This window comes from Argopecten irradians, chromosome 8 (assembly GCF_041381155.1).
Source record: "Argopecten irradians isolate NY chromosome 8, Ai_NY, whole genome shotgun sequence".
NCBI lineage: Eukaryota > Metazoa > Mollusca > Bivalvia > Pectinida > Pectinidae > Argopecten > Argopecten irradians.
In genome coordinates, this window is record NC_091141.1 from 43,014,113 (window position 1) to 43,036,861 (window position 22,749).

Consider the following 22,749-nt stretch of genomic DNA (forward strand, 5'->3'; position numbering starts at 1 on the left):
ATACACATATTTGTATTTCCTCATTCTCTACATACACATATTTTGTATTTCCTCATTCTCTACATACACATATTTGTATTTCCTCATTCTCTACATACACATATTTGTATTTCCTCATTCTCTACATACACACATATTTGTATTTCCTCATTCTCTACATACACATATTTGTATTTCCTCATTCTCTACATACACATATTTGTATTTCCTCATTCTCTACATACACATATTTGTATTTCCTCATTCTCTACATACATATTTGTACCTCATTCTCTACATACACATATTTGTATTTCCTCATTCTCTACATACACATATTTGTATTTCCTCATTCTCTACTACACATATTACATACATTCACATACACATATTTGTTTCCTCATTCTCTACATACACATATTTGTATTTCCTCATTCTCTACATACACATATTTGTATTTCCTCATTCTCTACATACACATATTTGTATTTCCTCATTCTCTACATACACATATTTGTATTTCCTCATTCTCTACATACACATATTTGTATTTCCTCATTCTCTACATACACATATTTGTATTTCCTCATTCTCTACATACACATATTTGTATTTCCTCATTCTCTACATACACATATTTGTATTTCCTCATTCTCTACATACACATATTTGTTTCCTCATTCTCTCACATAACATATTTGTATTTCCTCATTCTCTACATACACATATTTGTATTTCCTCATTCTCTACATACACATATTTGTATTTCCTCATTCTCTACATACACATATTTGTATTCCCTCATTCTCTACATACACATATTTGTATTTCCTCATTCTCTACATACACATATTTGTATTTCCTCATTCTCTACATACACATATTTGTATTTCCTCATTCTCTACATACACATATTTGTATTACCTCATTCTCTACATACACATATTTGTATTTCCTCATTCTCTACATACACATATTTGTATTTCCTCATTCACTCTACATACACATATTTGTATTTCCTCATTCTCTACATACACATATTTGTATTTCCTCATTCTCTACATACACATATTTGTATTTCCTCATTCTCTACATACACATATTTGTATTTCCTCATTCTCTACATACACACATTTGTATTTCCTCATTCTCTACATACACATATTTGTATTTCCTCATTCTCTACATACACATATTTGTATTCCCTCATTCTCTACATACACATATTTGTATTTCCTCATTCTCTACATACACATATTTGTATTTCCTCATTCTCTACATACACATATTTGTATTTCCTCATTCTCTACATACACATATTTGTATTTCCTCATTCACTCTACATACACATATTTGTATTTCCTCATTCTCTACATACACATATTTTTATTTCCGTTTTCTGTACCTCTGATGATATGAACTGTTATGACCTTTAGTGACTCGGAGTATAAGTTTGTAAAAGAAAAACGTCTTTCTCAGAACGATTTCAACCTCACAATAAATACAGAACAGTTCATCAATAGTTATAATAACCTAATCTGCAAGGTTATCTTCAAATGCTGTTAGAACGAAAATCTATGACAAATACAACTGGTAAGAATAATGTTTCTGGAGAACTGATATTGAGCGCAAACATGCGAGAATCCATCTTCAAGCAATTATAGAGTATGTAAAACAATATTATAAGAAGAATGCCTATTTCTTCCACAATGAATTAAAAGTTATCATAGAAATTCAATGCCTAAGAAAATCAGATTTAATGCAATGGAAAAGTGTATGTGTCATATAACACATCCATATTGAGGTCATTTGAGCAGGATCTTATCTTCGGAGTTTTTAAGTTGCTCCGGTGGCACAATCGGTTAGCGCGCCGTACTTATAGACAGTACCTTCCCTGTGTTAGACACAGGACGAGGAATGCGGAGGTTGTGAGTTCGATCCTCACCCGGAGCAGACTGTTTTTTATACTTCAAGTATCCTAGTAGATAAATGTTTGTACTACAGGACCCGGCCCCATAACACTTTCTCAGACACAGTTTTACTAAAGTCTATGGAAAATCATACAGTACTGGAGTAAAACGTCTGTCTGAGAATAGTTTGATGGTGCCAGGTCCGGTTCTCTGAGGTCAGTAGACAGCTACAATATAGGATAATGCAGTGTGATTGTTCAGCAAGGGGAACTGTTAACCTGGTCAGCTAACTGATACTAACCTAAAATAGTCAGTAAGCACTAGTTGATAATTTGGATTGTCAGTCAGATAGCATGTATAGCCTGGTTAGTCATTGAGCTGTGTCGTAACCTGGTTAGTCGTTGAGCTGTGTCATAACCTGGTTAGTCATTGAGCTGTGTCATAACCTGGTTAGTCATTGAGCTGTGTCATAACCTGGTTAGTCATTGAGCTGTGTCATAACCTGGTTAGTCATTGAGCTGTGTCGTAACCTGGTTAGTCATTGAGCTGTGAGCTGTGTCATAACCTGGTTAGTCATTGAGCTGTGTCATAACCTGGTTAGTCATTGAGCTGTGTCATAACCTGGTTAGTCATTGAGCTGTGTCATAACCTGGTTAGTCATTGAGCTGTGTCATAACCTGGTTAGTCATTGAGCTGTGTCATAACCTGGTTAGTCATGAGCTGAGTCTACCTGTCGTCATTGAGCTGTGTCAACTGGTTAGTCATTGAGCTGTGTCGTAACCTGGTTAGTCATTGAGCTGTGTCATAACCGGATTAGTCATTGAGCTGTGTCATAACCGGATTAGTCATTGAGCTGTGTCATAACCTGGTTAGTCATTGAGCTGTGTCATAACCTGGTTAGTCATTGAGCTGTGTCTTAACCTGGTTAGTCATTGAGCTGTGTCTTAACCTGGTTAGTCATTGAGCTGTGTCATAACCTGGTTAGTCATTGAGCTGTGTCATAACCTGGTTTGTCGTTGAGCTGTGTGTCATAACCTGGTTAGTCATTGAGCTGTGTCATAACCTGGTCATAACCTTAGTCATTGAGCTGTGTCATAACCTGGTTAGTCATTGAGCTGTGTCATAACCGGATTAGTCATTGAGCTGTGTCATAACCTGGTTAGTCATTGAGCTGTGTCATAACCTGGTTAGTCATTGAGCTGTGTCATAACCTGGTTAGTCATTGAGCTGTGTCATAACCTGGTTAGTCATTGAGCTGTGTCATAACCTGGTTAGTCGTTGAGCTGTGTCATAACCGGATTAGTCATTGAGCTGTGTCATAACCTGGTTAGTCATTGAGCTGTGTCATAACCTGGTTAGTTATTGAGCTGTGTCATAACCTGGTTAGTCATTGAGCTGTACCATATCCTGGTTAGTCAGTAAGCTATGTCACAGTCTGGTGAGCTGAGTCATAGCTGGGGTGTACTTCTGGCACTTGTTTAAAACTTTTCTGGCATTCCTTATATTGTAGTTTAGACATCATGCAATTGTTGAGCCATAGTTACACGTGTTTGAACATTTATCATGCAATACATGTTCCTTCACATTATTTTACATAGACTGGTTTGTAATCGTATGCAGTACATATATAGAAATTATACACATATATAGTTGTGATATATCTGCTCCGGTGGCACAATCGGTTAGCGCGCCGTACTTATAGACAGTACCTTCCCTGTGCTAGACACAGGACGAGGAATGCGGAGGTTGTGAGTTCGATCCTCACCCGGAGCAGTGTTGGTTTTTACTGAAAATTATCATCATAATATGTTAAATTTAGACAGACTTTAATAGTATGAACAGTATTCCCATTGCTGTAAGCTTTTTCCCTCTAAATTAACGTTCTTCATATCTAATAAATGAAAAGAGACATACAGGTCCAACTACGGATATTTTAACTAGGGAGTAACCAAAACAAATGAAAAGTATATCTCCGATCTTTTCTTCGCTAAATCACATCTTGTAGCTGATTAATTATACATTTAGTTATTAACATATTAGTAATCTTTACGTTCGATATGATAAACGCCTTGTTGAGCTCTCCGCTCGAAAGTAGATCATTAATGTACATGTATTACAGCCTGGGGCTGAAATGTCATCTATTTCTGATAGTAGATGGCCATTCAGGCTAGTAACATAATGGCTTCATAAAGATATTTACATCTATTTTGACCAGACATTTAAAAACCAATGTGCCCACTTATCGGTTGGTGTCAAGTGTGTGACCATACTTACATTAAATGTGTATCAGGTCTACAGATGGGTTGGCGGGGTCAATATTTAGAACGCTACGTGGCACATTTCAAATGTGTTAGATTAGTCGTCTATTTGTATATTACTTTTAATATTTTATTTTAATCATTCCTTTTATTATATCTATATAGCGATAATTGTAATCTGTTCGTCTTAGATCAGTATTGATATGGACCGTGAGTAATTGATATCGGCAAAATACTAACATACGGACGGTTGAATTTAGCATCTAGAGATCGATATTGAGGATGATCTTTCTCTAAATTATACTACTAAACAATTTAATCAAATCCGGCGTTCAAGTCGCTCCGGTGGCACAATCGGTTAGCGCGCCGTACTTATAGACAGTACCTTCCCTGTGCTAGACACAGGACGAGGAATGCGGAGGTTGTGAGTTCGATCCTCACCCGGAGCAGACTATTCTTTTTACTGGAAATTAACAGTAAATATGTGGCGTTTAAGTTTAGAAATTTTTGGGATTTTTTTAACTTTTAGTTAAGAGCTCTCGTGTCCAATTGGTACATGCCCAATAGCAGGGTTAACAAACCGATATACATAGTGTTAAACCTGGCTTGTTAGTTCTCGATGTAATGTGTCCTTCAACAAAACAGCTTTATAACAGCACCAGTTTCCGCTATCATAAGGAGACACACGAATTGTACCACAGCGTCCTATAACAGACAGTATACCACAGCATCCTAAAACGGACAAACGGACAGCGTGTTACTGAATGACCAATCCCCTGGTTGTTTTTAAGTTTTGATTTATATAGACACCAAGATGATTGAAAACAATGAAAAATTTAAACTGGTTTTATAAAAAAAATATTCGTTTATTTTACGTAAGAGCCATATTTCTCTGTAATTCTGTAATAAGTAATCTGTGTTGTATTATAATACACTTCTATCTATTATCTGCATTACCTGTGTTACTTATATCTAACTGATGGCTACTCAGTATACGTATGTACTTATATACAAATTATACACATTTATAGATGTGATATATCTGCTCCGGTGGCACAATCGGTTAGCGCGCCGTACTTATAGACAGTACCTTCCCTGTGCTTGACACAGGACGAGGAATGCGGAGGTTGTGAGTTCGATCCTCACCCGGAGCAGTATTAATTTTTTTACTGAAGAAAGAGAGAATATGAATTGGAAGAAAATTTGATTTTATAGTGTAACGCACTTCCATTTAAAATATAACTTTAGCGTTTATAATATTCATGAATATACACACAAATAATTACAAATATTTTATATTACAATAGTGTTGTTTCTTAATTTTAGTTTTGTTTTTATTTATGCTTAGCTTTCATTTACAGTTGTATTTCATTATGAATCAATATTCGAATACCTTTAGCTTTCCTAATGAATTAATCTCCTTTGTATTATTTGAATCACGACTACCTGCCGTTGTTTTGAATATAGACAAACAAGGTAAGTGGACACAATCGAAAACATACAAAACTTCAATTATTTGTTTATTAAAAAGTAATATTTTGTAATAAAGTCGATAATAAAAACTTTGATTAGGAAAATTTTCTGGATTTAGATTCATATTTCATAGCATTAACTTAAAGATGCTCCACCTCTGACAAACGGTTTTTTTTCACTATCAAAAACAGGAGCAGATGATTTAGTATTTTTCTTCAGTTCCAAAAGTTACTTACTTTACACCATTACAACGATCGAAAAGTTTGAGCTTCTAATTTTACTTCAAATTAAAAATATAAAAAATAATTAATTGCATCCCGAAAAAATTCCGTGGCACTATATCCTATATGGAATGAAGTACTGATTGCGCTCGCACCAAAGGCAAACTAAATTATTTTATATTATTTTTTGCGTTAATTAGACATATATATAAATACGATTAAACACCAATTATTGTTCAAATGATGAATATCATTTATGCTCTGTCGGCGGTGGAGCATCTTTAAATACATATTTACATACACACATACATATATAGCTGCACCTAGTTTTTTTCTATCGGTGTATATGAAATGTAAATGTATTTGATACACTTATATGGAAATTAATTTATATACGTATCAATGACTGAATATCTGCTCCGGTGGCACAATCGGTTAGCGCGCCGTACTTATAGACAGTACCTTCCCTGTGCTAGACACAGGACGAGGAAATGCGGAGGTTGTGAGTTCGATCCTCACCCGGAGCAGTTTTTATTTTTAGTAAACAACAAGTAAATTAAATTCAATTAGAAACATGGAAAGACGATGTACAAAATCCAGTATCGTTTCCATCTAAGAATTGCTATTTTATCTTATTGGCCATTCTGGGATTTTTCTAAATTATTTTTCTCAGCTTTAGCTTTGATCATTCTGTCACAATAGCATTTCATTACAAATCTATATCAAACTCCTTCCTCATGTCACTTATAGATTACTCTCTAATTTGGTATCTATCAATTTACGGGTATATCATCCAAAGAAAGCGCATTCGTCTTATTGCAATCTGTATATCAAAGTGTCTATTCTTACACCCCGTAGTCGGTTTGTAGCCGAGAGTTACCTCACGTGTCACTGAGTGCGAGTTATCCCGTGAGAGATCGGTTTAACCTCAGAAAGGAAACAACAATACTCCCAAGTAAATGGCTTTCAGATCAGTTTTTATATAAGTCTAGAAATAAAGACCTACATCCGGAGGAACAATAGGAAACGATCCGCTCTTTGAACTTTTGACTCATTTTGTCGTTGAGTGAATTTGTCTCGTTTCATATACAATGTATAAAACAAATCACTGATGAAGATTCAGTAACCATTGGACATTTAGCTATAGTCAAATCGTTCATGTAATGTAGTTCCCTTAAGATAACGTAATTTCTTTAAGAAGGGTTTTTATTTGATAACTTCCATAAACAAATGTTTTAGGAGTAATGAAGTTATAGCGATGTGAGTATTACTATTGTTCGGCTATGGAGGTGAGAGAGGAGAAATAGGATAATGCAGGGGAGATGAAGAATAAGAGAATGCAGTAGAGGGGAAAAATAAGAGAATACAAGGGAGAAGAGGAATAAGAGAATATAAGGGAGAGGAGAAATGGGAAAATGCAATGGAGAGGAAGGAGGAAAATGAGAATACATGGGAGAGAAGGGAAAAAAGGAGAATACAGGGGAGAGGAGGAATAGGAGAATACAGGGGAGAGGAGGAATAGGAGAATACAGGGGAGAGGAGGAATAGGAGAATACAGGGGAGAGGAGGAATAGGAGAATACAGGGGAGAGGAGGAATAGGAGAATACAGGGGAGAGGAGGAATAGGAGAATACAGGGGAGAGAAGGAATAGGAGAATACAGGGGAGAGGAGGAATAGGAGAATACAGGGGAGAGAAGGAATAGATGGGAGAATACAGGGGAGAGGAGGAATAGGAGAATACAGGGGAGAGAGGAATAGGAGAATACAGGGGAGAGGAGGAATGGGAGAATACAGGGGAGAGGAGGAATGGGAGAATACAGGGGAGAGGAGGAATGGGAGAATACAGGGGAGAGGAGGAATGGGAGAATACAGGGGAGAGGAGGAATGGGAGAATACAGGGGAGAGGAGGAATAGGAGAATACAGGGGAGAGAAGGAATAGGAGAATACAGGGGAGAGGAGGAATAGGAGAATACAGGGGAGAGGAGGAATAGGAGAATACAGGGGAGAGAGGAATGGGAGAATACAGGGGAGAGGAGGAATGGGAGAATACAGGGGGAGAGGAGGAGAAATGGGAGAATACAGGGGGGAGAAGGAAAAATGGGAGAATACAGGGGAGAGGAGGAAATGGGAGAATACAGGGGAGAGGAGGAATAGGAGAATACAGGGGAGAGGAGGAATGGGAGAATACAGGGGAGAGGAGGAATAGGAGAATACAGGGGAGAGGAGGAATGGGAGAATACAGGGGAGAGAGAAGGAATAGGAGAATACAGGGAGAGAAGGAATAGGAGAATACAGGGGAGAGAAAAAAATGGGAGAATACAGGGGAGAGGAGGAATAGGAGAATACAGGGGAGAGGGGGAATGGAGAATACAGGGGAGAGGAGGAATGGGAGAATACTGGGGAGAGGAGGAATGGGAGAATAACTGGGGAGAGGAGGAATGGGAGAATACAGGGGAGAGAGGAATGGGGAATACAGGGGAGAGAGGAAGGAATGGGAGTACAGGGGAGGAATGGGGAGAATACAGGGGAGAGGAGAGGAATGGGAGAATACAGGGAGAGGAAGGAATGGGAGAATACAGGGGAGAGGAGGAATGGGAGAATACAGGGGAGAGGAGGAATAGGAGAATACAGGGGAGAGAAGGAATAGGAGAATACAGGGGAGAGGAGGAATAGGAGAATACAGGGGAGAGGAGGAATAGGAGAATACAGGGGAGAAGAGGAAAGGAGAATGCAGGGGAGAGGAGGAATAGGAGAATACAGGGGAGAAGGAGGAATGGGAGAATACAGGGGAGAGGAGGAATGGGAGAATACAGGGGAGAGGAGGAATAGGAGAATACAGGGGAGAGGAGGAATAGGAGAATACAGGGGAGAGGAGGAATAGGAGAATACAGGGGAGAGGAGGAATAGGAGAATACAGGGGAGAGGAGGAATAGGAGAATACAGGGGAGAGAGGAGGAATAGGAGAATACAGGGGAGAGGAGGAATAGGAGAATACAGGGGAGAGGAGGAATAGGAGAATACAGGGGAGAGGAGGAATAGGAGAATACAGGGGAGAGGAGGAATAGGAGAATACAGGGGAGAGAGGAATAGGAGAATACAGGGGAGAAGAGAGAATAGGAGAATACAGGGGAGAGAGAGGAGGAATAGGAGAATACAGGGGAGAGGAATAGGAGAATACAGGGGAGAGGAAAATGGAGAGAATACAGGGGAGAGGAGGAATAGGAGAATACAGGGGAGAGGAGGAATAGGAGAATACAGGGGAGAGGAGGAATAGGAGAATACAGGGGAGGAGAGGAATGGGAGAATACAGGGGAGAGGAGGGGAGAATACAGGGGAGAGGAGGGAATGGGAGAATACAGGGGGAGAGGAGGAATAGGAGAATACAGGGGAGATGAGGAATAGGAGAATACAGGGGAGAGGAGGAATAGGGAGAATACGGGGAGAAGGAGGAATGGGAGAGAATACAGGGGAGAGGAGGAATAGGAGAATACCGGGGAGAAGGAGGAATGGGAGAATACAGGGGAGAGGAGGAATGGGGAGAATACAGGGGAGAGGAGGAATAGGAGAATACAGGGGAGAGGAGGAATAGGAGAATTACAGGGGGGAGAGGAGGAATGGGAGATACAGGGGAGAGAAGGGGAATATGGGAGAATACAGGGGAGGAGAAAGGGAATAGGAGAATAAGAGGGGAGAGGAGGAATGGGAGAAAACAGGGGAGAGGAAGGAATAGGAGAAACAGGGGGAGAGGAATGATGAGGAGAATACAGGAGGAGGAATGGGAGAAAACGAGAGGAGAATGGGTGACACGGGGGTACAGAAGATTAGAATAAGAAAAAGGAGGAATAAGGAAGAAAACGGAGAGAATGAGTGACACAGGGGGTACAGAAGATTAGATGAGGAATAAGGAAGAAAACGGAGAGAATGAGTGACACGGGGGTACAGAAGATTAGATGAGGGAACGGGAGAGAATGAGAAAACAGAAGATTAGGAGAATAAGGAAGAAACGGAGAGAATGAATGACACGGGGGTACAGAAGATGAGGAATAAGAGGATAAGGAGAGAATGAGTGACACGGGGGAGAAGAATGATGAGGAATAAGGAAGAAAACGGAGAGAATGAGTGACATACGGGGGTACAGAAGATTAGATGAGGAATAAGGAAGAAAACGGAGAGAATGAGTGACACGGGGGTACAGAAGATTAGATGAGGAATAAGGAAGAAAACGGAGAGAATGAGTGACACGGGGGTACAGAAGATTAGATGAGGAATAAGGAAGAAAACGGAGAGAATGAGTGACACGGGGGTACAGAAGATTAGATGAGGAATAAGGAAGAAAACGGAGAGAATGAGTGACACGGGGGTACAGAAGATTAGATGAGGAATAAGGAAGAAAACGGAGAGAATGAGTGACACGGGGGTACAGAAGATTAGATGAGGAATAAGGAAGAAAACGGAGAGAATGAGTGACACGGGGGTACAGAAGATTAGATGAGGAATAAGGAAGAAAACGGAGAGAATGAGTGACACGGGGGATACAGAAGATTAGATGAGGAATAAGGAAGAAAACGGAGAGAATGAGTGACACGGGGGATACAGAAGATTAGATGAGGAATAAGGAAGAAAACGGAGAGAATGAGTGACACGGGGGTACAGAAGATTAGATGAGGAATAAGGAAGAAAACAGAGAGATTAGATGAGGAATAAGGAAGAAAGCTAGTGAATAGAAAGCTTCAATATGTGAATCTTTATAAATCTATGTTCTTAAATCATATTTCACATAAATACGATCGTTCGAAAACGTGAGACAGGTACAAGGAAAGACACGGACTTTTTGTAGACTTTAAATATCTTTAAACATTCTTTCTCGACTTAAATACTTGTAACAGCGATTTAAGCCCTCTCGCGGTGGACGATAAAGGACCCATTTTACCGTGATAATGGTTAGAACCGGAGTAGGGTCATCTCATATGTTCTTAACATCTCTGAGGGCACTTGAAGTTTTATGTAAATACGTTCGGCGTTTCGCCTCGTGAGCGAGTCACAACAGGTGACGAACGGGTCCAGCAACAAACTGGGAAATAATATGTACTGATCAGATTTCATCGGATTCCATCTGGTTACCGGGACCTATCGGCTCATCCTGACTATTTGAAACAACAAAGACTGTCATGTTAACATGTGTGTAACACTGTCTGTCTCTCAACATTATTTAACTGGTAGTACAGCTGGCGTGTGAGAAATCGTGAAAACACGCGTCACAATACAGTAGGAACAATAGTCATTCCTACCGTTCTCCAATTTTTATCAGAATTATTTAATTCTAACATTTTTATGCAATTGGCAAACAATCGCAATTTAAATCCTCCATTAACATTAAGTGGTGAGGGTTTTAGGGACCTCGCCGTTTCCAAGGCAGGGTCAGCTCTGACACCTAGCATCAAATTAGCCATTGAATTTTATTTCAATACGTACCCTGATCAAAATAGTACCACACCGTAACTACACGAGAAAAATTAATTGAATTCCAATCATTTTATATACTTGTCAAGTCATGCCGTACATATGTAGCTACTCTTGATATTGGTTTCCAATTATTTTTTTACTTACGCTGAAGCGTCTACCGTTTCACATCGTTTGTACTCCATGACAACCCATAATTACTATCAGTATCCCACGCCGTGTATCTGTACGCAAGATAATTTGTCAAACTTTTAATATGAAAAATGAAAAGTTAAATTACAATGTACTAAAATTTCCCATTATCGTCGTATGTTTTCGCTATATTTTTTTAATCTCATTAATGCTGCGATTACCTTATACATGTTCATGTGAACGCAGCATAAACAATTTTATCATTTGGACAATTAATGCTTCGGAAATTAAACGCCGAAGACTTCTCGAGATGTTAATTGGAGCAAGGCAGTTTAGTTCTAGCAATAGCTTTCACGGTCTATCTTTTTATCCATACCATATGAAATATGGATCCGCTCTCTAAATCTTTATCTCGTGTATGGTAATTGTTTAGGATAATCTATTCTAGAAATGAGAAAGTGCTGTAACTTTACCTCAAAACTACAAATATTTAGTATCAATGTTTTCCAGGTGCAGCCACAGGGACCTGGCACGAAAATTTTTAACCAACAGTATACAAATATTTTTAACCAACAGTATACATATATGTATACTGTTGGTTAAAAATTTTCGTGCCAGGTCCCTGTGGGTGCAGCTAGATACAAAAATCTCCAGTTTTGAAATATTTGTCGGTACTTAATAAAAAGAAATTGTATATCATGTTATGAGAGATCTGTTTACAATACTATCAATCCTAAAAATAAAATTCTTGGTTCAGGCTAGTTTAACATCACTCAACCTGAGCAATAACCGTCTGACATACATCTGCACCTATACTTTTGTCTCTACGGTTCAATTTCCGAGATTATTTAAGATATAATATCCGTTTGATAATTTTGCAGCTCTACATTTCCAGAAAAGCATAGTTAAAAGCAGAGTAAAATCACATTTACCAAATGAACACAATTTGTTCACAATGTGTGATTGTTAAATAACTAAATCAACTTATATAATTATGTTATATACCTTATTGTCTCATTAAAACATCAGATTATATAACAATATTATATACCTTATTGTCTCATTAAACATCAGATTATATAACAATGTTATACATCAGATTATATAACAATATTATATACCTTATTGTCTCATTAAACATCAGATTATATAACAATATTTATACATCAGATTATATAACAATGTTATATACCTTATTGTCTCATTAAACATCAGATTATATAACAATGTTATACATCAGATTATATAACAAATATTATATACCTTATTGTCTCATTAAACATCAGATTATATAACAATATTATATACCTTATTGTCTCATTAAACATCAGATTATATAACAATGTTATACATCAGATTATATAACAATGTTATATACCTTATTGTCTCATTAAACATCAGATTATATAACAATATTATATACCTTATTGTCTCATTAAACATCAGATTATATAACAATATTATATACCTTATTGTCTCAATTAAACATCAGATTATATAACAATGTTATACATCAGATTATATAACAATATTATATACCTTATTGTCTCATTAAACATCAGATTATATAACAATGTTATATACCTTATTGTCTCATTAAACATCAGATTATATAACAATGTTATACATCAGATTATATAACAATATTATATACCTTATTGTCTCATTAAACATCAGATTATATAACAATGTTATACATCAGATTATATAACAATGTTATATACCTTATTGTCTCATTAAACATCAGATTTATATAACAATGTTATATACCTTATTGACTCATTAAACATCAGATTATATAACAATGTTATATACCTTATTGACTCATTAAAACATCAGATTATATAACAATGTTATATACCTTATTGTCTCATTAAACATCAGATTATATAACAATGTTATACATCAGATTATATAACAATATTATATACCTTATTTGTCTCATTAAACATCAGATTATATAACAATGTTATACATCAGATTATATAACAATGTTATATACCTTATTGTCCTCATTAAACATCAGATTATATAACACAATTTATATACCCTATTGTCTCATTAAACAGAAGATTATATAACAATGTTTATACATCAGATTATATAACAATGTTATATACCTTATTGTCTCATTAAACATCAGATTATATAACAATATTATATACCTTATTGTCTCATTAAACATCAGATTATATAACAATGTTATACATCAGATTATATAACAATATTATATACCTTATTGTCTCATTAAACAGAAGATTATATAACAATGTTATATACCTTATTGTCTCATTAAACATCAGATTATATAACAATGTTATATACCTTATTGTCTCATTAAACATCAGATTATATAACAATGTTATACATCAGATTATATAAACAATATTATATACCTTATTGTCTCATTAAACAGAAGATTATATAACAATGTTATACATCAGATTATATAACAATGTTATATACCTTATTGTCTCATTAAACATCAGATTATATAACAATATTATATAACCTTATTGTCTCATTAAACATCAGATTATATAACAATGTTATATACCTTATTGTCTCATTAAACATCAGATTATATAACAATGTTATACATCAGATTATATAACAATGTTATACATCAGATTATATAACAATGTTATACATCAGATTATATAACAATGTTATATACCTTATTGTCTCATTAAACATCAGATCATATAACAATGTTTATACATCAGATTATATAACAATGTTATATACCTTATTGACTCATTCAATCAGATTAATAACAATGTTATACATCAGATTATATACACAATGTTATATACCTTATTGTCTCATTAAACATTATAACAATGTTATACATCAGATTATATAACAATGTTATATACCTTATTGTCTCATTAAACATCAGATTATATAACAATATTATATACCTTATTGTCTCATTAAACATCAGATTATATAACAATATTATATACCTTATTGTCTCATTAAACATCAGATTATATATAACAATATCATATACCTTATTGTCTCATTAAACATCAGATTATATAACAATATTATATACCTTATTGTCTCATTAAACATCAGATTATATAACAATATTATATACCTTATTGTCTCATTAAACATCAGATTATATAACAATGTTATATACCTTATTGACTCATTAAACATCAGATTATATAACAATGTTATACATCAGATTATATAACAATGTTATATACCTTATTGTCTCATTAAACATCAGATTATATAACAATATTATATACCTTATTGTCTCATTAAACATCAGATTATATAACAATGTTATATACCTAATTGTCTCATTAAACATCAGATTATATAACAATGTTATACATCAGATTATATAACAATGTTATATACCTTATTGTCTCTCATTAAATATCAGATTATATAACAATGTTATACATCAGATTATATAACAATATTATATACCTTATTGTCTCATTAAACATCAGATTATATAACAATGTTATATACCTTATTGTCTCATTAAACATCAGATTATATAAACAATGTTATATACCTTATTGTCTCATTAAACAGAAGATTATATAACAATGTTATATACCTTATTGTCTCATTAAACATCAGATTATATAACAATATTATATACCCTATTGACTCATTAAACATCAGATTATATAACAATGTTATATACCTTATTGTCTCATTAAACAGAAGATTATATAACAATGTTATATACCCTATTGTCTCATTAAACAGAAGATTATATAACAATGTTATACATCAGATTATATAACAATGTTATTATACCTTATTGTCTCATTAAACATCAGATTATATAACAATGTTATATACCCTATTGTCTCATTAAACAGAAGATTATATAACAATGTTATACATCAGATTATATAACAATGTTATATACCTTATTGTCTCATTAAACATCAGATTATATAACAATATTATATACCTTATTGTCTCATTAAACATCAGATTATATAACAATGTTATACATCAGATTATATAACAATGTTATATACCTTATTGTCTCATTAAACATCAGATTATATAACAATGTTATACATCAGATTATATAACAATATTATATACCTTATTGTCTCATTAAACATCAGATTATATAACAATGTTATATACCTTATTGTCTCATTAAACATCAGATTTTATATAACAATGTTATATACCTTATTGTCTCATTAAACATCAGATTATATAACAATGTTATACATCAGATTATATAACAATGTTATATACCTTATTGTCTCATTAAACATCAGATTATATAACAATGTTATACATCAGATTATATAACAATATTATATACCTTATTGTCTCATTAAACATCAGATTATATAACAATATTATATACCTTATTGTCTCATTAAACATCAGATTATATAACAATGTTATATACCTTATTGTCTCATTAAACATCAGATTATATAACAATGTTATACATCAGATTATATAACAATATTATATACCTTATTGTCTCATTAAACATCAGATTATATAACAATGTTATATACCTTATTGTCTCATTAAACATCAGATTATTATATAACAATGTTATACATCAGATTATATAACAATGTTATATACCTTATTGTCTCATTAAACATCAGATTATATAACAATATTATATACCTTATTGTCTCATTAAACATCAGATTATATAACAATGTTATACATCAGATTATATAACAATGTTATACATCAGATTATATAACAATGTTATACATCAGATTATATAACAATGTTATACATCAGATTATATAACAATGTTTATATACCTTATTGTCTCATTAAACATCAGATTATATAACAATGTTATACATCAGATTATATAACAATGTTATAAATCAACTTATATAATTATGTTATATACCTTATTGTCTCATTAAACATCAGATTATATAATTATGTTATACATCAGATTATATAACAATGTTATATACCTTATTGTCTCATTAAACATCAGATTATATAACAATATTATATACCTTATTGTCTCATTAAACATCAGATTATATAACAATGTTATACATCAGATTATATAACAATATTATATACCTTATTGTCTCATTAAACATCAGATTATATAACAATGTTATATACCTTTTGGACTATCCTCGACTCAGAGAGCTCCATGCATTCACCAGTCTGCATCACGGTCAGGGATTTGAGAATAAGTTACAGTTTATATAATTATGGATCCACCAGTGTCCAAAGATCATCATCAATATTTAATCTAGACCTCTAAAATGTCTAAAATAATCTTGGGGCACTCTGGTAAGTCCATATCTAAACTGTAACTAATTCTCAGATTCCTGTGGTCTAAATGGAAACATTTCCAACAACAATACAACACAATAATAACACCCATTTCTAATTTTGATTTTTTATTCTTTCATAAATCATGATATCACAGAAAAAAATGAAATAAATAATTCATAATGTAATATCATACCTCACTCTTAGTACAAGTTAACAAAATTAAATTAAAAACTAAATTAAAAAGATAGATATTTACATTTGTACTTCAAATCTACCTGAAAACACTTAAAAACTGAGACTAAAATAAATCCTACATGAAAATAAAGAAATTCCAGGACTAACTTACATCAAAATAAATTACTTTCTTCTAAACTACAAACCTTCTAACACAGGTTTTTCCAGGTACAGAAAAGTATATGGCTATATATTTACTTTGAAAATAAATAATTAACTTCTGAGCATTATGAAGTACAAATAAAAGAAACAGTGATCGCTCGAGTTCTGAAGAAAATTGTAAAGATCATTGGATTAGTCCATTATTTCCGATAGAAGTTCACTTTTTTGATATTGAATCATTTCATTAGTCCGACAGAATTAATTGCTGTCACAGAAGCCAAAGCGGAACTTTTTTGATATGTGGAACCCCCGATATGTGGAACCCCCGATATGTGGCATTTGGTGAAATCTATAATCGGGACATTAATCAGGATTAGTCCGGTAAACATCCGATGGTATCACTGTGCACTAAATGTGGCCACTTGGCTTGAACTCCCGGAAATGTGGTCTTAATATACCTGGTAATCCTGTCACCATGAAAACGGAAGGTACTCGATCTGAAATGGGAGAAATGGAAACCATATTACAGTAATTACACAATGCTTGAATACAGACAAAATTACAATTTCCATATAAAGTTATGGCAGAAAGCTTTATAGTGATTTAGAGATCAAGTTCGCGGATAATGATTGTAGAAATGGAAAAGCAACTGTTCTTAATTTGAGAAATTCAAAATCAATTTAAATGACAAGTCGTGAATACAAAGGTTTCTTAAAAACTTATCAATTCAAAGACTTGCGCTTATTTTCCAATATTTATTTGGAATGGTTTAACAACTTACGTGTAGTTTGAATAACTTACCTTATGCTTAGTCCTGACTTGAACATCCGACGTCATTAACGTCTTCGGCGCCTGCGCCTTTACGTCAAAGTCACGTGCAAGGATCGGTCATCGTAGTTTGGACAACCCGAGGTCGTCGGAGACAGATTCTTGTCTTTATCACAGATTGCTTTTAGCACTAGTTTGTTGTAAATTGTCAATAAAAGTTTATTTCTTCTGGCCGAACAGAGCGTCCTTGGGTTCAATGTAGTGATGATTGATGTATATATTTCCCGTCGTAATCGGTTCATCGTCCTCGTAAACTGGAGTCAAGGACGTTTGGCACCCCATCAGGATATCGGGGGACGCTGTTACCAATGTATGTCTGTATTTGTTACTCCCGGGCGAAGCTTGCTGAGAAACTGTGATGTATTCTGAAAAAAAGAAATAATTTGTTTATTAGATCTCTCGTGACTCATAAAACTAAATTTTAAATTGCTGATGTAGATATATTTATAGCCCTAAGGGTCCAAACATAAATGGTATCTAACTACTGTTGTAGCGGAAAAGATATCACCTTCTGACTGACTTTTCCGCTACTGCAAGGTCCCTCTATAAAGGTGTGGGAAACAAAATCAGGTACGACCGACCATCGATTATGTCTTGTCAAAAATTATTCCGATCAAACACGGCTTTGACACATACCTGGGTGTTAGTAGGGGATGTTATTCTAGATGTAGACGTCGAGTTTTTAACTTTACCACCATTATTTAATCAGATAGATGCATTTGAATCCAATGTTGACAATTTCTCGGCTAAAATCGAGCGACATTTTGTAAACTACCGCCGCGCATGCGCCAGTCTCCGAGAACATTACTTGTGAGGCCCATTAGGGGTGATGATATTTCCATTATGTCTTGCAGGCCTACAAATGTTCATACAACACATGCAATGGATAGACAGACAATTTGATAATAAATATATATAAGAAACATGATAAAGAGGAAAAGATTTTTTTTATTTCATTCTTTAAGTTAAAAAAATGTAAAAAAAAAAAAAAAGAAAAAAAAAAAAAAAGATTTTAACAAAATAAAAAAAAAATTATAGTTTGTTTGAAAAACTGTTCAATTCATCATCAGCATCTGCGTTTTTTGGAAAGTTTTATTTTTTATTGTTTTTATTTTTAGAATGATTAATTATTATCTTTTATGTCAAAATTATTGAATTTATTTTTATTTGGAAAGTGCATACATGTGTTTCAATTTTTTTTTCAAAACTCAACTGCAGGATTTTTCTGTAGTTTGTTTACATGTAAATGTAAGCCTTACAACATTAAACATATTAAACCAAGCTAATTATAAAGTTTAAACTTGATTTGAATTGTAGGTGATTTTCTTGGATGTCAAATTAAATTCTGATTGATGAAGATGATTGGAAATGGAAGATATTCTTGATGTTTTCTTCATCAACACACATTAACATGGCAAAGTTATTTGGAAATGCAGAATATAATTTATATATAAAATGTGGCTTGTGTATCGACGGAAGAAATGTACGTGTATGAAATTTTATTGATAATGATTTTAAGTATTGACATATTCATTTATGAATTATAAAAAAATATGAGAACGGAGATAATCACGAATAGTTTTTGATGCTAGAATTTATAAGAACATTTCCACAAATTTCCATTCCTAAGGCTACATGATAATGTCAAAGTTGTAAAAATTACCCATGCGATCTACAATTTATAAAAATACATGTACTGTGTGCATTGTTAAAAAATGCAAAAAAAAAAAGAGTTCAATAAAAAATCATCGAAAATATGTCAAGACATATTTGAATCAGACAAGATAAGAGTCATTTACTTAAGAAATATATCATTTAATTAAGAAGAGAAATCTGATACAAATCATTTTTATTGTTTATTTATTTTATCAGAGATTTATATATAATTCAATTTTGCTTGTTACGAGCATTTCCATTGGTTTAAAAATTTACTTTATCAGCCCATAAAGGAAAAAATGGCGTCGCCGTTTGTAACGTCGCTTCTGATTGGCTGAGATGACGGCGTAATAATTTCAAAGACAAAAGAGTCCCAAAATGAATTTTAAATGTTGAAGAGATTATCTTTAGTAAATTGAATTATAAGGATTAATTTGAATAGATTTTTTATGTTATGGAGATATAACACAAAAATCTGAGTGTACTCTAAGCGGTTTATTTAGAGTACACTCAGATTTTTGTGTTATATCTCATAACATAAAAAATCTATTCAAGTTAATCCTTAAATATTTGTTTGTTAATTTTATATGAATTTCTTACTACCCATTTCATTTCTCAGAATGCTTAAAGAAGCTTAAATATTGTGTATTCATTTTAGTGATTTTACTATTTGATTTCATTTTAAAAATGATCAATGAATACATCGCCAAAATAACCGAATTTTTAGACCTACTCATTTCATATGACTCATATATATGCGTGTCCCCCATTGGGCCTCACAAGTAATGTTCTCGGAGACTGGCGCATGCGCGGCGGTAGTCCAAACATAAATGGTATCTAACTGTAAATGAAAATTGATTCTCACAAATACATACATTAGTGAGCACTCGAGGAATTTTAAACGTTGAAAACAGAGATAAAATGATATTTCCCCTCTTTTTATTTTACCTTGGGAACGCGCTCTTCACATGAATGCAAATTTCCAACATTCTATTCGTAATATAAATAGAATTTCAGGAATTTAAACAAGCTCTCGACTAATGTAATAATTGCCTATTGACAGTGTTTACGACAGTAGATAGTAAAACATATAGACCGACTTTGTTAAACAAAGTGCTTCCCTCAAACCATTGTATTATCGTTCGATTTAATCCCTAAAAGTATGCAAAATGTTCAGTCAAAACCGGATTTTTACATTTAAACCCCAAAAGAATGTAGTGGTGTTAGTGTAGACAGTAGACTTATTGGTTTGACTGTGCCGAACAATAGTCCTTTGTATTTGTTTACCTTGTCAAAATAACAGGTGAAAAACGGTTAGAACGGTAATTATTGGGGCAAAAATTGTTCACAATTAACTGGAATACCTCGTGCGAATACTTTTTGGGTAATCAGACAGTCTAAAACACAGTACTGATAATGTCTCGATTGTTAATCGGCATTAATCGCATGACCGGGGGCTTCTCTCTACCATATGGACAACACCTGCCCAAACCGGTAACTATCCAAATCGGATTAAATCCTGACAAAACAGTCTCAAGGATTTATAAATCTCACTGATAAATCCTTGGTGATTCGTTAATTCAATGGGTTTTTTTTATGAAAATTCGTTTTCTTCTTCTAATTTCAAGTCATGTGTGCCGTAACTGGCGAACATTTTGACACGCCAATAAAATATATAGAAACAAACAGCATTGATGATAATTAAATATTACTGCAAACCCCAGGATCACAACTTAAAATCTTATTTCAATCACTGACTTGAAATCGAAGTTTTGTGCTAAATTTTAACGTATTGTAAAACATAACTTTACTACAATCTCTCCGACCGTTGTCTACTACCTTCTTTAAAAAAAAATTCAAATGTGAAGTTATCATGATAACAGAATCTTTCTTCTCAAAACAAAACCCACAGGTGTCGAATTGAGAAAATTTTCTGTAAAAAGTCGTCCCTGTTGTTCATATTTGACGTGAAAATTGACGGTTTTAGAAACAGAAAGTTGAGATAAGATCGACAGAGCTATCAGATATCGCGACCTTGGCATTCAACACACAGGTAGTTTCCCTGTGTATTTACCTGTGTGACGTCACCTTCAGGTGTGTCAGATTTATATTGGTCTATAGCTGTCAAATTTCTGTCGATTGTCAGTTTAGTTCGTTATTCAATTAGTGTCGGTAATGAAAGTTAACCTCAATATATTTCTCTAAAGTTTCATTTAGTTTCTATAAATTAACCTTTATCATTTGGTTATAATTACCTGGCTCACAGGAGATCTCCTTGTCGGATGCCTTTTTACAGATGAAACAGGCAAAGATGATGTAAAGAGCGATGACAAGAGAGACGAAACACAAAACTCCTAGTAACACCATGGAGATGAGGTACCATTCATCGCTGATCTCGAAGAAAGTGCCGCTGTCAGTTGCACGTGGCGAGATTGTAACTTCCTCGCTGGGGGCAGACGACAAACTCGAATCTTTAGTAATCTGTACGAAGGTTCTGTCAAGGGAAGATTTTCCGGATTTCTGTTGAAATTGAAAAAAATCCGAAAATGCTCCACACTCTGTGTCTTCGAAAAAGCCACATGGGGTCAGTATGATGTTATTAGCTGGACAGTCAGAGCACGTGCGGCAGTTCTCCGACTTTTTCTCGTAATACATTCCATCGTCACACGGCTGTAAATTTTTACCACACACAAACTTTACAGCGCAGAAGAAAATAGCACTTAGTGTGTAAACCTCCAACTTCATCTTGTAAAAATAGTGTAAATTCCCAGAAAACGACTGTCAAAAACACACTTAAAATGAATCTGTAACAAACATAAGAAAACAATATTAAATTAGGAGACATAAAACAATGACATTCTGCATGTGTAAATAAAACTTCAACCAATGCATCATCTATCACATTAAAAGAATCCTGGTGAGTCAACGATGAAACACTTACCGCTGTCAGTCAGTTCGGCAGTCGATTTAGCACTGACGGCTCATTGAAGACAGTCAGCTTTATAGTCAGTGTGTGAACGTGTTCAGTCTAGGAAAGCTACCCGAAGTGACAAGTCCGCACACGTCTCGACGCTTATATCTACCTGGAACTAGGCCGGCAGCTAGACCACGCCCACAGATACCGCCCGACCAATCAGAGCCAACCATTTCTCGCTTAGGCAAATTATTCATGCGATAAGGTCAACAGATGTTTCCCAGTGCAATGTTAACAGAC

At 34.2% G+C, this 22,749-nt stretch overlaps 1 protein-coding gene and 5 non-coding genes across 6 annotated transcripts; 5 read left to right on the forward strand and 1 right to left on the reverse strand.

Moving 5' to 3' along the window:
* Positions 1-1,822: 1,822 nt before the first annotated feature.
* Trnai-uau (transfer RNA isoleucine (anticodon UAU)) lies at positions 1,823-1,932 on the forward strand. The gene is made up of 2 exons: positions 1,823-1,860; positions 1,897-1,932. It is a non-coding gene; the product is annotated as a tRNA-Ile (tRNA).
* A 1,620-nt stretch (positions 1,933-3,552) lies between these two features.
* On the forward strand, positions 3,553-3,662 carry Trnai-uau (transfer RNA isoleucine (anticodon UAU)). The gene is made up of 2 exons: positions 3,553-3,590; positions 3,627-3,662. It is a non-coding gene; the product is annotated as a tRNA-Ile (tRNA).
* Positions 3,663-4,486: 824 nt separating this feature from the next.
* On the forward strand, positions 4,487-4,596 carry Trnai-uau (transfer RNA isoleucine (anticodon UAU)). The gene is made up of 2 exons: positions 4,487-4,524; positions 4,561-4,596. It is a non-coding gene; the product is annotated as a tRNA-Ile (tRNA).
* Positions 4,597-5,191: 595 nt separating this feature from the next.
* Positions 5,192-5,301, forward strand: Trnai-uau (transfer RNA isoleucine (anticodon UAU)). The gene is made up of 2 exons: positions 5,192-5,229; positions 5,266-5,301. It is a non-coding gene; the product is annotated as a tRNA-Ile (tRNA).
* Positions 5,302-6,257: 956 nt separating this feature from the next.
* Positions 6,258-6,368, forward strand: Trnai-uau (transfer RNA isoleucine (anticodon UAU)). Its single transcript has 2 exons — positions 6,258-6,295; positions 6,333-6,368. It is a non-coding gene; the product is annotated as a tRNA-Ile (tRNA).
* A 10,479-nt stretch (positions 6,369-16,847) lies between these two features.
* Positions 16,848-22,626, reverse strand: LOC138330431 (uncharacterized). Its single transcript, XM_069278053.1, has 4 exons — positions 22,477-22,626; positions 21,791-22,339; positions 17,853-18,244; positions 16,848-17,548 (listed from the first exon to the last, which is right to left on the reverse strand). Exons 2-3 carry the CDS (start codon positions 22,278-22,280, stop codon positions 18,039-18,041), a joined length of 696 nt encoding a protein of 231 aa, XP_069134154.1. The 5' UTR covers positions 22,281-22,339; positions 22,477-22,626; the 3' UTR covers positions 16,848-17,548; positions 17,853-18,038.
* Between the last annotated feature and the right edge of the window lie 123 nt (positions 22,627-22,749).